The sequence below is a fragment of the Prunus dulcis genome, chromosome 8 (assembly GCF_902201215.1).
Source record: "Prunus dulcis chromosome 8, ALMONDv2, whole genome shotgun sequence".
NCBI classification, from domain to species: Eukaryota; Viridiplantae; Streptophyta; class Magnoliopsida; order Rosales; family Rosaceae; genus Prunus; species Prunus dulcis.
In genome coordinates this window covers 12,239,560-12,256,750 of record NC_047657.1, presented here as the reverse complement: position 1 = coordinate 12,256,750, position 17,191 = coordinate 12,239,560, and the positions used below count along the sequence as shown (strand labels likewise).

Sequence of the window (17,191 nt, the reverse complement as noted above, 5' to 3'; positions counted from 1 at the left end):
GTAAAGTACTTAAAGTCTTTGTAAATTTGTAGTAAATGCTCTGATATCTGGTTGGAACTGAGAACCAGAGTTGAGAAATGTTTGGTTGATTTATTCTGGCAGTTTGGGTGAAGTTTATTTGCTTGTTTAATAGGTGGAATTTTTTGGGTTTGGACAAATTACAGGGGAGACTCTGCCGAATTTTCGGCAGGAGTCTAAGGAAAGTTTTACTCGTAATTGTAACAGGAAGGGTAAAAAGGTCATTTGTGCCCGACATTCGCCAGGTGTCGGACACGCACAGGATTCGGCTCGAATTCCAAAGTGGAATTGGGATCGGGTCCTGTCACCACTTACTTTTCAATTCCTTGATGTGAAGTAAACGCAGAAATTCTCCATAAGTGGAATTTAATTTCTGATCAGAATTCCAATTTCCAATTAGTAAATACACCATTATTGTTGTTTGAATAGAAAAATAGAAATACAAAAATGAAGAAAAAAAACTACAAAATGTCAAGAACTAACTCAAAATATTGAGTGAATGACATAATAAATCATGTATAAAAATTACCCAACACCTGCATCCAGGAGATGTGGTCTTGAGGAGGGTTTGGATTCCATATCTTCTTCTGGCTCATATTTTAATAGCCAAATAATTATTTTTAAACAGTTTTAGAAAATTTATCTGAAACTAGAATGGTGACTAACCAAAAGTCTTTTAGAATCTTAATTCATTTTTTAATAATTAATTTTGTGAAATTTAATATAACATTGTTGGTCGGTTTTTTTATTATTATTAAAAGCTTAAACTTCTAGAAATTTTGGTCGTTTTATCAACACATTGTTTTATAAACCACACAGCTCCACACGCACAATACACGGACAAACTACAAACAGAGTATAACTAAGAGTCAACTAAGAATAGGAGAGACCTTTTTCCATTTCAATTTTAAAACACATCTTGACGAAGTCTCATATGTCTCAAAACCCTAACCTGCAGTTTCTTGTTATTTTCTATTTTATATATTTTTTACTATAAGAAGCTTCAAATATTCGATTGAGTCAGTCGGGACCTAACCCACACACCATTTGGTTACCCAAGTCGTGTGGCAGTTTTCCCATTTGTTCAAATACACACCATGTTTCTGAGGAGTTAAAAGGTGAACGGTGTTGCATGAGAGAATTTAGGTGGATGATTATGTGGAGAAGTTTTAATAGTTTGTGTGTGAGGTGTCTTTGTTTTTGTTTTTTAGGTTTTATTAATATATTTCGGGATTTTTGTAATAAAATAACCTTTGTTTATTTTTGTGAGTAACTGATACATCACGTGTGCATGTTGACAAGGTATTACAAGGTTTTTAACGAGAGCTGGAGTGCTAACTGGTTAGTAAGTTAATGCGACACTAACTGTTCGAATTATGAAATACATTGAGAAGTTGGTCCAAATGAGTTATTCACACGATATTAACCTAGTAACTAGTTAGTATATGATAGTGACAACTACTACGTCATTATGGGGAGTGATTATACAGTACTACGGCAGTAATGGGAACATTAAAATTATTTGTCACCTTCAAATTTAGCAGTAAGGGAAACTTAAGATATTGATATAATTCCAATTTTATCGGAAGAATGGAAGTTCAAAAGAAACCGCAGTGAAGTTGCTGACTGCATGCACATCAACTGGTAGGCCGCGTCCATCAAATTTTTTTTTTCCCATTATGAAAAGAAATAATATCCGAGAAGTAAGGACGCGTCCTCTCTCTCTATATAAAGATTAATTAAAAAGGTTTAATCACCACACAATCAGAATTTTGGTTCTGCATTTCTGGATCTCTCTGTAAGCTCATCTACTTCTTCTCCCTTCTTCAGTATCCCAAATCTTCTTTCCTATAGCCTTTTCTTTTTGTGTTTGATTTGTATCTGTGTATTTGTAAAAGAAAATTTCACAAACAATGGAGCTTGAGCTTCAAGGTCAACCCGGTTCCAGTGGATTGGGCTCCAGCGGATCGCATGTGGTTAGCATCCATGATGAGGAGCTGCCCAGGCACACCCGATTTCTTAGCCCATCTCCTTCTGTGGACTACAATGCCTACTACAAGCTAAGGCCACCAGAGGTTTTGAAATTGCGCCCATGATCTTTTTTTATTCTTGCTTCTCAAAGAAATTGCGCATTCCTTAACAAAGGTTTTGAGCTATTGGCAAAATAAAAAACAAAAAGCAGAGGTTTTGAGCTAACACTTACTTATTTGGGTGCATGCATGTGAGAATTACATGACCCAATAGTTGAACAATTAATATTTTCTCTCCAATTTTCACATGTAGGTGCCAAAGGATGTGAACAAGGACATCATGTCTAGCTTACAAAAACAAGTAGATGACTATGACAATCCAAAACAAAAACAAGAAGACAACCATAACAAGCCAAAGCTCAGGACAAAGGTAGTGATATCAAAACTCAAAGAAAAACTTTACCTACATCGGTTGCATATCCCCCTCTCTCTATCTCTCCTCACGCCACCTCCTCGCGTTATCGGTCGCACGAGGAGAAGTTTTGCTCGAAAACTCATTCTTATTGTTTTGATTTGCTATATTTCTTGCTAGATAAGATATCTTTGAATAACAAATGGCCGCTTCATTTCTTTTGCAGTTTACTTATTCAGAGAAGTGGATCTTTTTCCTCATTAGCCTTGGGCTAGAGACTATTTCAGCTTCTTTTGATCAGCTTTCGTCCCCAAGTAAGCCCCACTATGCACTATATGGTATGTTGTTGGCTATTGCGGCCGTACTCATTTGCATCTGTGAGCTCATTCACAAGGGTTACAGAGAAAGAGTTGAATTCAAGAGCTGGGGAAGGATATGGTGGTATTATCATCCATATCCACCAAACAGGCTTTTTGGTAATTTTCCTGACATTTGTGGGCTAGTTCTTGCCATCGCTCAAAGCATTTGCTCTGGGGTTCAGTATGATTACCTCCATCGACATGCTAATAATCCTATCAAACTATCCATTTTGCCTTTCATGTTTCTTTTATCTTTGGGTATTTCGAGATGTTGTAAAGATTAGCAAAATAAGGGAAAGATCATTGTATTGAGGTACTTAGTATTAATATATGTATTTGGTGTGATGTTGGCTATTGCTGCTGTACTGACTTGCATCTGGGAGACAAAGACCCCAGCAAAGGCTATTTGGTGATGTTCTTGACATTTTTGGATTACTTGGTGCCATCTCTCGGTGTCTGCGCTCGACAGTTCAGTATGTTTACTTCATTCGGCATCATCAAAATCCTCTCAAAGCCTCCCTTTTGCCTGCCGTCTTCTATATATGTTTGGGTGCTTCAAGATTGAGTTGTATTCGTTTCAAACGCACGAGATCGCTGAACAAAATAACTGAACATGAGCATTTTAGCTAGGGTTATGCCTCAACTTCTTGTTGTAGTTTCATTGGTTAGGTATAAAAGTCGAGAGAAAATGCTAAAATGTGCCTCTTATTAATATCAGTGTTCTCAAAGAAATTGCAACAACATTTGCTTTGACAACTACAGATGATAGTATATGCACAAGCCATGATAATTAATGGACCAGAAGTGGTACATTTTACGATACCATCTTTGGACTTTGAAGAGATGTTACAAGTATTATGAGCTTTGTTGCAGCCAAAACTCATTTCTTCATGAACATCTTGTTGAGGGTCTGAACTGCAAACTGGTAGCTGGAGTAATTTCTGAGACCGTAGGCTTGAATCTGAGATTGAGAGTCTAAATACGAGTTCAGAGAAGCTTGACTTGAGCTTATGATCCAAGAGGTGGCTAAACCCCCTTGGTGATGAGAAACCTAAATGCCAGCTCCTTGGTAATTTTTTGGTATAACTCAATTTTTTTACTTCAGAACCAGAAATGCGTCAAAGCTACACTAAGAAACAATTTGTGTTTGGTACGCCTATGACAAAAATGGTAAACGATTTCGTGAAAACGAAAACAAAGTCTCTCTTTAAAGTTGGAAAGGAAAACATGAGGAACAGTGTACACCTCTCTTCCGCAATTATCACTCTCTCTAGCAACCACAACTCCCCCTTTCTGAATTACTGGATCTAAGTTCTGAAGAAGCTCTATCTTCCTTTCCTCTTGGTTGATTATTGCTCAAACAAGGTTCATTTCCCTTGTATTTCCTTTCTTCTTCATTTCGGGTTGATTCTTGGGTGTGTACTGAAATCTGAGTTTGTTTTTGATTTTAAAGTTTATCAATTGTGTACAGATTCTGTTATCGGTTGCCAAAGAGAGAGAAAACAGAGAGAGAGAGAGAGAGAGAGAGAGAGAGATCTACTGTTTCGTGCTCAAATGGAATTGACCAATTTGTTGTGTAAATTTTCCTGGGTTCTTCGATCCTGTTTTCCACATTTATGTCGACAAAATTAATCATACCCAGAAATTATTTTGAAATCCGAAGAAAATAACACAACTATATAGTCCATTATTTGAGGCAGAGCTTTACTTTGATAAATAGCTTGTTGAAAAACAAGTTTTCAATAAAATTTAAAAAAGAAAAAAAGAAACCAAGTTTTCAAATATTACTCACACATTGTTTTCAAGATATCAATTCAATCCGGTAACAAAATTCGGCACATTACAGATTCAGCTAAATAACCAGCTAAATCAATCCTACTTAAATTAAAGGCACTGAAAACTATATCTAAAAAGCCACTCTTGTAAGTTCAGTTTACATGCTGTTGGCAACTCTGATAGCCCTGTTAAGAAGCCCCATGAACTGCGGCTGCGGCTGCAGCATGCATGCTCAAGTCCTGACTCTGTGGCGCAGCATGTCCGTAACCACCATAACCCTGTCCTCCATAATGTGCCCCATTCCACTGGTTACTTGAATCGGATCTCCACTGCAAAATCACATGTAATTAATGATGAGAAAAACCCAACTGAGAGAGACAGACGGACAGAGAGGGTTTGAGGCAGGGCGAGCAAGGTTCAGGGATTCTACATGCTCAAGTGGCAGATAATTTAACCCTAGGGACAATTCATTCAACTCTACGGGAGGTTGGCAGTGGGGCCAAGCAAGGTACAGGGATTCTACGTGCTAAAGTGGCGGATAATTTAACAAAGGGACATATCATTCAACTCTAACATCGATCAGAAAACTAACTGTTAACATTGAACTGCAAGAAGAAAAGGGGGAAGGGGGATATTTGTGGCACTCTAATGTTGGACAGCATAAAAGAAATCAAACCAAACAAATGACAAGAAAAATACAGGTATAATTCAGGGATAGATATCTAAATGTTGCAACACCCGCATACAATTAACATGACATAGTTGACAAAGTATTACCTGCTTGTTCCCCTGACTGCGGCCCCAAGAAAGACGAACTGTTTGCTTTCCAATAACAGTTCCATTCAGCATCTGCATTGCATTCTCAGCATCCTTCCTACAAACCGAAACAATGTGTAGGAGTCCATTACGTGGCACCACAGAATAAGATTATAGCGGTACTATCTACCTCCTTCAGTCTTCAACAATTTTTCATTATACTTCTTATCTAAGAAGCATGGATACGCCAATTTAGTGGCGTATCCCGTATCGGATACTCGTTTGGATACAATACGGTTCGGATACGCGCATTGGATACGTATCGCAATCAACAAGTTGACAAACGGATACGAGTATCCAACATTCCAGACATGAGTATCTGACTTTTCGGATACAAACCTCCGAGCGAAGTTTGCTGTTGAGGGGCTGTTGAGGAACCCATGGGCGCTGCGTGTGAAGAGGGAGGGAGGGGGAAGAAGAAGAAGAAGATGTCAGACTGGAGGGAGGAGAGAGGGAGGGAGGGAAGAAGAAGATGTCAGGCTGGAGGGGGGAGAGAGAGGGAGAGAGACAGAGAGACAGAGAGGGAGAGAAGAAGAAGATGTCAGACTGATCTCAAGTGACGACATCGTTTGCTGAAGCAGGATTTGTAATATATATATTTTTTTTTTTCATAGATCTGTTTATGGGTTTGAGTCTCAAGCAGAAGTATTAAAATGGGCTTTGGGTAATGATGTATTTGGGTGGAAAAAGCTATACATGCCCAAAAATATAAAGAATCAGAAAAGAAAGCCCAAAATGCTATACTATATTTATAATTTATAATTTATAATTATTTAAAATATATTTTAGGTTATATATATTTATTAATATATATTTTTAATAACCGTATCCATGACATATCGTATCCTAGTTTTTAGAAATCTTCCGTATCCCCGTGTCGTGTCGTATCGTATCGCCGTATCTGTATCCGTATCCGTGCTTCTTAGCTTCTTATATACAGTTTAATATCTAATGAATGATTTTAACATTGATACTGAGAGTACCATTACTCCTAAGCTGTAATGACAGGAACATTCCTGATTGCAGCTTTATTTCTACATGACAGGACAAGACCCATATATGTTAAACGACAAGAGTACCTATTAGCAAACTGAACAAAACCGCATGCTTTTCCGACTGGTATTTTCACCGAGACAACTTCACCAAATTGAGAAAAAGGCTGCCTGAGGTCTTCATCATTGACATCCGAATCAAGCCCTCCAACAAATATCTGCAATAAGTCACAGATTAAAGAGCTATCTAGGGTTAAAGATACTGGAAACAGGAAAAAGAAAAAAGAGTTGAACTTACAGTTGTGTTATTGGTCTCACTATCAAACTGGGAACCTTGAGCAACAGCGCCATTTGATGCATGTCCACCACCAGCTAATACCAATGCTAATTAAAGGGAATAAAGTAATACATTTACTAAAAAATCGCCTTCAAAATTATGAATATGTCAAAATAGACAACTGCATTTTCAACAGTAATGTTAGTAGTTAGTTATTATAACAGGTTTTAAGGGCAGATTTCTTCTTTTCCTTTCAGATAGGGATAAATTTAACAGTGTATTTGTTTGGCTAAAAGTGTCCTATAGCAGTAAAGATTTTAGAACTTTATGTCTCTGTTTCTTAATTTAAATCTTATTCTAGCTCCTGATTTCTCAACACGTTTCTCTTACTTAGTAATATGCTTACTACATGAAAGCCACCTGCATGGCCAAACATGTCCGAGAACCGAAATCCATTCCATGATCATCAATTACAACTGAAGTTAGAATCCAAATGACAACTTGAGTGAAAATTCAACTAGCTAGGTGAAGACTTACTCTTTCAAACAAAAAGGAAAAACTAACTCACGTGAGATGGCATTAGCTTTACTTCTCACTTTGAATTGAACCACTCAATTTTATAAGTTGACAACTAATTTTAAATTTTAAAATTTTAGAAATTTCTATACCACAACTTAGTGAAGATAATTTCCCAATATTTGAAAAACTACCAAATATATAAAACCAACATAAAAACTTTTCAAGATCGCAACGGGGAAGTTGCTCCATTCTTAATATAAACATTACTGGCTCAGCAATTGCATAATATATTGCTTTCACCAAAGCAGTTAAGAGTAATGTTGAAGAGGGATAAATATTAATGGACGACCATAAGCTGATGAGATTCCTGTGCTGTTTGACAATGAAAGTTTCCAGGGGAAAAATAATAGAAAACAACATCAAAAACCACCTAATACTCACACCTTACATCGCAAGACAAGAAGCAAGCATTACTAACAAGCCTAAATTTTTCTTGATGTAAAATAAAAATACAATGTAAGAAAAGGAAAACATGTAACTGGAGGAGGAGGTAGATATATAACTAAATGAATTATAGAGAAAAATACAAACTGAAAAAATAAAATAAAATAAATAAAGGAAGTGAGGAGCAGGCACAGTAGTCGAAGATACAATTGAGTTGAAGAAAAAGTAAGACTTGGTTTGTTGTATGCTCATATTTTTAAGAAGGGAACGGAGAAATCACAATTGTGTAAATGACAAGTACATTACATAAGAAAATAACCTTTAATTATCAAATGTGCATAGGCAATTTTGCTTATTGAACAAAAATGAGTGGACTTATGATGGACGTGAGAAATTATACAAAAAATCAGGAGCATGATATCATACCTTGTGAAGAATACTGTTGCTGATAAGCAGGTGATTTTTTGGGTGTTGCAACACCTATGCGCATGGGCCTGCTCGAACAATACGCACCATTCATTTCAGTGATGGCCCTTGACCTCTCATTTTCATCACCAAACCTAACAAAACCATAACCTTTTGAACGACCAGTATTTGCATCTAGAACAACTTTCGCTCCCTTGACAGATGAATATCTACTACCAAAGGTCTCCTGCAACATAGTATCAGTCACATCTGTAGCCAAATCACCTACAAAGATAGATAGATCAGAACTAGTGTCTGCTCGTCTATCCCCAGCACTGAACGTTGCCCAGTTCAAACGAAAAGGCTGCTCTGTATTCGGCATTGCAGCACCATTATAGCTCTGCAGAACTTCTTCAGCTGCTTCACGTGAAAAGAACTCGACAAATCCATATCCCTCAGACTGAGCAGTTTGCTTATTGCGTATAACCTTTACTGTGGAAACCTGCAATGTTTGTGACACCAAAAGCACATAGTTAGGCACAATTTAAAGTTTATATCCAATAAAATACATACAAGAGAGAATTTTTTTTATTAAGATAGGGGGTCGTCTTAAATTGTGTTTGATTTACATTGTTGAGTCCATCAATTTGGCGAAATAAATATGGTAACATGTTTATGTGGACTGTGAACCCAGTTCAAGTTGTGGTATCGCCTTTTTTGTTCTACACATGTAAGGCCCAGTTTGGTTGAGATGTGTGGGCATGCACATAAGGGGTACATTGGTGTCCAGTGTTAAGTTGCACTTTATAACTTTTGTTGACCCTCCTCATAGTTGCTAAAAACAAATACGGAAGAACAGGCCCATGCAAATAGTTCCTCAACTACTGCCTTTATAAATCACTATTGATGCTCTTATTATTTTTAAGACATGGAAATCATTAGGCTCCATATCGTCAAACAACCCAAAAAAGAACCTAACTAGAAAAATAAAAGTGAGGACAATATATTGCAATAGCATTTCATCACATATTGGCAACACTAAACAAGAGGATCTGCAAATTGAACAAGAGATAACTACTTTTAACTACACAACTTGGTAACATACTAGTGCCAAATATTCAGTATCATTTACTTGATGCACTTTAGCAGGAAAGGATAACAGGCTGGCAAAAGACAATTCACTCTTCTGTAAATCAATTACAACTACCAGATAATTGTATGTCCAAAATAGTTATCAACAAAAGGATTAGGCCATGCAATAATTGACCTCACCTATAAACCATCTAAAGTAAAGACAAATTTTCAAAACATGGAAGAGGATTTTAACATCACATGAATGGTTTGCATTGAATGGCCATTGCGATGACACTACTACAGATTGGGAAGTTGATCAACTGCTATTACTCTCTATCGGAAAAACACAATAATAACTCAAACCCTCAACAAGATGGTGGCCATCCACATGAGGATGCATTTAATTTTCTGAGTTAAAGGTGATATGCAGCAAGAAACTTGCTGAAAATCACAAATTGTCAACATTATGCATAGAAGACATGCTGCTGTAGGGAAAAAATTAGTTCCTAGCTAGAGGTTGGAAACCAGCCGCCAATCTACAATCAACAGAGTTGACCCAACTTAGCCACTAAAGAGGCAAATTTGTTCACTGAACAAGTTCAATCAACTAACCAAAACCTGAATCATTTCCCTTATCCAGGTAAGGCATCTTGATATACCAAGAACAATTTTAGAAGTAGGTAGTTGGCATTTACCTTATTCTTTCAATCAGTACTTTACTTCTGAATAAAGGAAAAAACTGCCTAGGTAAGCTAGAATGCTTATGACTTCACCCAACATACAACTATAGAGTAAATCCCATACTGTTAACCTTAAATCAATCATAGAGCTGTTATCATGTCAAATAAACTAAAACCCACAATATCAACTAACATTTTAAATCCATATTCATAAAAATTTCAAAACTCTAAACAAACCGAAACGGGTTCAAATACAAGTCCATTTTCATTAAAGAGCTGACCTGCCCAGTGTGAGCAAAGCATCCATGAAGGTAAGTCTCGTCCATCCAGTGGTGAAGGTCGCCCACCCAGATGGTCCTGATCTCATCGGTGGGCCCCTGTTTCTGAGAGGGAGACTGCTGCAGCTGCTTCGGCGGCTGCTGCTGCTGCTGCTGATAAGGCACGCCCTGAGGCTGCTGCTGGTAGGGATTGTGATGAGGATGATGAGGATGGGCAGCTGCAGCAGCGTAAGGCATGTAATGCTGCGGGTACACCATCATCTGCTGCTGCATCATCGCCATCGCGGCTGCTGGGTACTGCATGGCCATCCATTGCTGCTGATGCTGATGCTGATGCATCCACTGCTGCTGCTGCTGCTGCTGCTGTTGTTGTTGCTGCTGCTGCTGCTGCTGTGTGCCCAGATCGCCGCCGTTGGATTGCTGGGCCATATTGGACTTGTGGTGGGGTCTGAGCTTTTTACTCTCTTCTTCTCTCTGCACCTCTCTCTACTTCGTCTTCTTTGTACTTCTCCTCTGGGATTTCAAGAGAGAGAGAGAGAGCAGAGAGAGTGGTCTGAAGCTTAGAGAGAGAGAGAAGGAGAGAGCAACGGGGGCTGCGCAGAGCAAAGAGGGAGGGTTTGAAGTGACGAAATGGGGTTTTAAAGGAGGCGGTGTTGCAATAGATTTTTTCTTTTTTTTTACTTTTTAATTTTTAATTTTTTTTATAAATGAAATGAGATGAGACCTCGTTTGCTACGTCCGTTAACTCACGTTTGCCGTCCGTGACGTGTAGGACCCACGGCAGTGTTTTGGTCTAAGCCTCGTCCGATGTACATGGACTGGATGCAGACTGACCGGTGCTTCCGTGAGCTGGATTGCATGTTAACAAATTTTTTTTTTCTAAATTATTGTATTGCTGCTTTCTTTTTCTTTTTCTTTTCTTTTTTCTTTTTTTCTTGGTTGCAATTATTGTCTCTCTTTTTTTTTATCATTAACCAAAGCTAATTAAGGTAACTCCAGTAAGTCAATGGGTTGGCTTGATGCTAATTAATTGACCTGGACTTGTGATTTTTTTTTAATATTCAATGTTTTTACAGAATTTAATTTATTTTAGGTTATTTATGATAATCCAAATTCTACTTTTGGCAACCGAAAGGAATTTTCTTTTCTTTTTTTCTTTTTTTCTTTTTTTCTTTTTTTCTTTTTTTCTTTTTTTCTTTTTTGGTTAAATAAATACATAAAAACAAATATCTGCCCATAATAATTATAAAAATTCATTGTCATCACTTAAAAGGAAGGTTGGATCTTGTACCCCAAAAACAAAAATGGGGTGGACCGTTTACCTTATATAACATGAGATGCAGAGATTCAAGTTTTGCGGAGTTAAAAAGTGAGATTTTGGAGAATGGAGAGGGATTCTGAACTCTGTCTCTATTTTAGGAAACCCTCATTTATCAGATCCCATGTATCGTTGTGTTATTGATCGAAATAGCAATTACAAGAGAGTTTTTTTTGTTTTTTTAGCTAAAATAGGAAAATACCCATCGTGGGTCCCATAAAATACGTGAGTTCTATCGAACGGTACTTAATACCGCAGCCGAGGTAGATTGATGGAAGCACGCCGTACGCGTTCCGCTGTGGATTGTAAATCTTTGACCAGCCTATACATGCGGGTCAAAGATCCCGTATGTTCTGGACTAGAGAGCTCACCAGACAAAACAAGTAAACCGCAATTTCCTCTCTCTTTAAATGTTACACTCAAATCAAAGAAGAAAAAAAACCTACTCAATTTAACCCTTAAATTAGTAAGAGATTAGAATCTAATTGATGGCTAATAACAAGTTGCATTTGAAATTTGTTCAAAGATTAAAGAATTGCATGGTGAAACATCAACTTTATCTATTAATTTAGTTTAAATATCACAACAAAAGTTTCTTGCGGAGCAAGAGAGATGAAAGAATCAATTGAATATTAATTGAGAGTGGCCAAGAAACAAAATTTGAGTAATAACAAGGAAGCTAATTGAAATTCAGAAGCTGCCGCCAAAATTTCAACAGGGAGGTGACCTGTAACCTCCTGTTGGCTTCTGAGGTTAAGGAAAAGAGAAGAAAAAAAAAATGTTAAAGAACAAAGCATGGTATGTACATCGCCCCGGTGCTTTTTTTACCTTCGTCGATAATCTGCATGGAGGAAGTTTTCATACTGTGTTCCTGTAAGTGTCTTTTCAACATCACCCCAATTCTCAATCTGATTAGACAAGGTGCCTTTGTGTATCTTCACCTGACGACTCTTTAAATCCCTTTGTGGAACCTTAAGAAAATCTTGAACATCTAGCAATTTCTGCAAACACACAAAATTGAAAATTTCAGAGGTTGGTGCTTTTTTTTATTTTTAAAAACAAATATACTGATCAGTTCAGTGCTCATATAGTTTCTTACAGTTCGGTTTTTAACAATATCCTCATAGTATAGGATAATATGCCGGGTGCTCTTGAAATACTCCAACGCTTTTGTAGTTGTATCCTCTACTTGTTTCAGGTTAGGTATCAGTAAAGTTGCATTGATTGTAGGCTTGTATTTTGCAAGTATCTCTGCCTGCAACCATGACATTTAATAAGTTTGCAAATCAAACAATTACTAGTTTTTAGTGTTTTAAGGTAAACAACCAATCGACTTCCATGTAAATATCTTGCATATGAGAGTGGGAGAGACCTCATGAGGAGAATGCACATGAGACTTATGGGTCCCGTTCAGCGGCTTAGCATCTCGATCATAAGAATTTGCAAGCACAGAGATCATCCTGCGCAACAGATTTCTTCGAAAGAGAAAGATAGCAGCAACACCTCGAGTTTTGAAGTAATCCACTATTTCTTCATGGTGCTGCATCAAGCCCTGCACAAATTATTGCAAAAAATGGTTCAGTGGCTGTTCCATGCATGAAACAAAAAAAAATGCACACCAGAATAACATTTTAAGAATTTAAGACCAAATGCCAAAATGCACTACAGAAAATCCTCATAAGGTTATCAAACTATTGCCTACCTGGCCAAATGCCACCAAGAAAAAGGAATCCAACAGGAAAGCAAAGATAGCAAATGAATCTAAGACCAACTGTCTTGAGAAATAAATCTGGGTGAAAATTTAGATGGACGGACCCAAATTAAGGTACTGGATGGACATTCTAATTTAACCCAAATTCGAGTTTGCAATGAATTCCTTTCTGACCAAGACATCCAGGTAAGGGTCACACCAAGTGAGTTTGAAAGTTCAGTCAACTCGAACCCTTTGTTAATAACTCATTAGTTGCAGTGAGATGGTCCTATACTTCAAAGCATAAGGTTGTCATAACTTAGAGAGCGTGCAACTCTCATTCACATAGAACAATTTGATGAACAGATTCCATCAGTTGTGATGGAATCTATATGATTTTTGCTAAATTAAGTTGTTTTAGCTCTTGGATCCCCAAATTACTTTACTTGAAGGAAGGCTTCCAAGACAGAACAGGTTATTCTGTTTCCTTGAGGACAAGCAAATCATGATAATAACTAGCTGCCCCAAATGAAGCAGCCATACATCTATATGTAATGCTACCCAACTTTAATTCTCAAATTCGAGTGGGACTAGTAGTTAATCTGTTAAAGGATACAAAATATATATATATAATTTTTTATTATTAAAGGCATTTTATTTGCCCTTTTTTTTATTTTACATAAAATAAAGTGTTGGATATCATAGCATTTCCTACAAATAGCTTTTATTGTAATGGAAGACAATCAGTGGAATCCTGAATCTGATGCTAACAATAATTGTACTAAACAAAACATTGAATATTATTATTATTACTAATTCTTTTTTCAAGGTTTAAATTTTTATGGAAGCATCTGAACTCATATGGGGTATACAGTTTAACATATAAACTTCAGGCTTAGCCGTTGCCCAGAACAATTGTATTACACTGCCTATTTCCAGACATCTCTGAACCAGTCCCACCACCCTACAAGATCATAAAGGAATTACGCGATCCAATCCTACAGATCCTCCATCACTCTCCAAGGGTAAGCATTTATCTCAGAAACTATAAGACAAGCTTTTTGACAGGACTTGAAAGTATACAGTATAATATAATCTCAGTAATTCATAAATCAGTAGATGACAGGAAAAATGAGCCAATGCTGTAATTGTTACCAATAATAACCGGCTATCTAAAAGAAACAAGCTAAGAAGAAGATTCATGTCTTAATATGATATGACAATCTGCTGAAAAATAAGAAATGTACTGCAATGCAATGTTATTGTCTCTCGCACAATAAAACCAGCGGATAGCTAAATAACAGAAATTTAAAAAAAAACGAAAAATGCATGAAAAAGCACTCACCTGATTAAGCATCCACTTTAAGCCAACTGCAGCTGTGCACTCATTCTTTGAGGCACTACTGAACCAATCTAGATTATAAAGTCTGTCCAAAGTCTCAACGATTGTTGAGGCATTACTTCTCCTCACTTTAACAGAGAAAATCTCCCCATTTGAACTTATGTTAGTATGATTATTCAATAGCGTCTCAAACCACCCACTTCCAGACCTCTGCATCGACAAAATTGCGAAATATCGCACAGGATTGCATGCACATTCAGCCCTATTGATGCAAAGAAAAATATATCATTTCATTTTTCAAACAAAACCAAACTTGAAACTACAAGTAAATTAGTAGCATACCGGCTATAAGTTACGGGCTTTGGGTAGTGCACATAAGGAACTTCCTCAGGCTCAACATCAGGTCGTGGGCATGGCTTTTGAATCACCTGGACATTTAAAAACCCGGCAACGTTGGTGCGGTTGCTGACTTGCTTTAAACAAATTGAGCAAATATAGACACCACAGACCATTGCAAACAACAAGACAATCATCCTCAGCACCAACGGAGATTTCTTGGGCGCCTTTATAAGAAATATATCCTGTAAACCATGAATTAGGCAATGCAAAATGAAGGGTGAATAAGAGTGGTAATTAGTCCTAACAAAGGTCCAAACTTTATAAGACAAACTGATCAGCTATCCAAAAGTTCATAAACTTTCAAGTCGAATTGAAGAATAAATGACGTGGGTTTCATTGCAATTATCCAAACAAACGACCAGGGTTCATATATTCATTTGATTAAGCTATTAACACATCTAGTTATTAAGTAATATGACAACTGTACGATTAAGACCCCTCCCTATCAAAACCTAACGAAAAGGAAATCTGGGTTTGCTTCAGCTTGAATACATAGACAAAAAGCATCCGAGAATTCAGGGAATCGAAATGTAAAATATTTCAACACCCAGATCGGGCATTTCACATGCAACCCATAAAAATAATCCACAAATTAAAAAAAGGGTCAGAATCTGATACCCAAATATAATTTTAGAAATACCAAAACTAGAAAGAGGAAAAGACAGAAAACAGTCTTAAATGGGAAAAAAAAATGGTGAGTGAACAGCTAAAAGGAAAAGCACGAAACAGCAAACCTTGAAAGAACAGAGATCATCAGCCATTGTATGGAAGCTCAAAAAGAAAGCATTGGGCAACTCAACAAAATATTCCTCTTCCTCTTCCTCTTCTTCCTTGTGCTTTTAGCATTGTCGAGCTTTATGCCTCATAATAGCCATTAATTTCGAAAACCCAAAAACAAATGAAAAAATGGAAAAGCAAGAGAGAGAAGTAGAGATAGTTTAATATAAATTTGATGGGTTTTGAGCTTTTTCTCGTGAAGAAGAACAGTAGGATTTAGATGCCTCTCTGAGCCCCGTTGCACGCTTTCTCCCCTCTTGCTTTTTGTGTGTGTGTGTGTGTTTTTTCCCTTTCGAATTTTCGCAGAGATTTTCCGTATTCTCCCGACTTGTTAGAATATTTTGCTGTGACGGCGTCGTTTGAGTGATCTTCAACACCCTTTTTTTTTTGGGACGAAATCTTCCACACCCATTAATTAAGGAAGGAACGACATTATAGTTTGACGATTTCCCAAGTAGTTGGTGCTGTTTCCCGACCTGAAAATGCTTTTTATTATTGGAGTGAGATATTAAGAATAATTTTTTAAAAGTTTGATTTATTAAAATTAAAAGCAAAATTTTAAAAATTAAAAAAAAAGAGTTTGGTTTATTTAAACCGCATACATGCACCCATTTGTGAATGGGCTTCTCGATTTTTTATATGTACAAACGTTAGTTATGAAGATTTCTCACACACACGTAATTATGCAAGAATTCTATAGTTAGGGTCTTATATATGATCCTTAGGTGATGTCATATCTCTTAATCATTAGATCAATTTTGTTAGTCATTTGATCAAATTGATTAGTATGATACAACAATTAAGATATAGGACATTACCTAAAGGTCATATATAAAGCTCTCACTGTAAAATGACTCCACAACTATAATACCATAAAAGTTCGAACCTGAAATCTCTAATCTATAAGTCAATTCCCTTTTTTCCCTAGCCTCACTTTTTTTTTTTTTCTTTAAGTTTTTGCTTTTTTGGTTTTGGCCGACTTTGTTTTTGCTTAGAATACACATTTGTTCATCCTCACCTCATATGAGTGAAAGCGGTGTCTCTTTATAAAGTGACTTCTAGTTACGGAGAAAAGAAAAAGTAACTTTCAATTATCTAATCGTGTGGCCAATTAATTAGTTTGACTTTGTTGTGAGAAAAGCTTGTTTGGCCTTTTCATTTAAATGATAAAGGTTTTACAGATGTTAGATATCAAGTGCTTTGATGATGATTTAATGTACTGAAAAATAAATAGGAATAAATAAAATAGTGACGCATTAAAGGTATCCAAAACTTTAAATTTTGTAAGAAAATCATATCATTAGTATCAGTCTCGATCTCTTGGATCATAGAAGTCCAAGAGATTGTGGTCACTCACCGTTGGATATTAATCTAATGGTTCAAAAAAGTTTCTTAAAAGGAATGCAAGAGTGAATGAACCGTTGAATTTACATCTAACGGCGAGTGACCACAAATCTCTTAGACCCATATAGTCCAAGAGATCAGAACTGTTATTAGTATATTCTCAAGCAACGTTTTAGGTGGATTCGAAGAAAGAGTTTAGTACTTTATCTAGAGTTGTTTGACAATCTTAGAACATACATGAATTTTTTAGAGATATTTAGTCATATACTTATTTTTAGCGCTAATGATATAGATAAACCCT

General features: G+C 36.7%; 3 protein-coding genes across 4 annotated transcripts; 1 reads left to right on the top strand and 2 right to left on the bottom strand.

Moving 5' to 3' along the window:
- The first annotated feature begins 1,829 nt into the window (after positions 1-1,829).
- LOC117638143 lies at positions 1,830-3,276 on the top strand. Its single transcript, XM_034373251.1, has 3 exons — positions 1,830-2,093; positions 2,302-2,418; positions 2,627-3,276. The coding sequence occupies exons 1-3, from the start codon at positions 1,932-1,934 to the stop codon at positions 3,041-3,043; spliced, it is 696 nt and encodes a 231-aa protein (XP_034229142.1). The 5' UTR covers positions 1,830-1,931; the 3' UTR covers positions 3,044-3,276.
- Positions 3,277-4,439: 1,163 nt separating this feature from the next.
- LOC117636360 (polyadenylate-binding protein RBP47-like) lies at positions 4,440-10,699 on the bottom strand. The gene is made up of 6 exons (XM_034370827.1): positions 10,024-10,699; positions 8,010-8,490; positions 6,642-6,727; positions 6,431-6,561; positions 5,313-5,409; positions 4,440-4,864 (listed from the first exon to the last, which is right to left on the bottom strand). Exons 1-6 carry the CDS (start codon positions 10,447-10,449, stop codon positions 4,724-4,726), a joined length of 1,362 nt encoding a protein of 453 aa, XP_034226718.1. The 5' UTR covers positions 10,450-10,699; the 3' UTR covers positions 4,440-4,723.
- A 1,252-nt stretch (positions 10,700-11,951) lies between these two features.
- LOC117637270 (nodulation protein H) lies at positions 11,952-15,863 on the bottom strand. 2 transcript variants are annotated; one of them, XM_034372121.1, is made up of 7 exons: positions 15,504-15,863; positions 14,880-14,951; positions 14,713-14,798; positions 14,374-14,632; positions 12,711-12,890; positions 12,438-12,593; positions 11,952-12,339 (listed from the first exon to the last, which is right to left on the bottom strand). In XM_034372121.1, exons 1-7 carry the CDS (start codon positions 15,528-15,530, stop codon positions 12,163-12,165), a joined length of 957 nt encoding a protein of 318 aa, XP_034228012.1. In that variant the 5' UTR covers positions 15,531-15,863; the 3' UTR covers positions 11,952-12,162. The 2 variants fall into 2 exon arrangements, with proteins under 2 accessions (XP_034228012.1, XP_034228011.1); XM_034372120.1 differs by having other exon boundaries at positions 14,713-14,951.
- Positions 15,864-17,191: the final 1,328 nt, after the last annotated feature.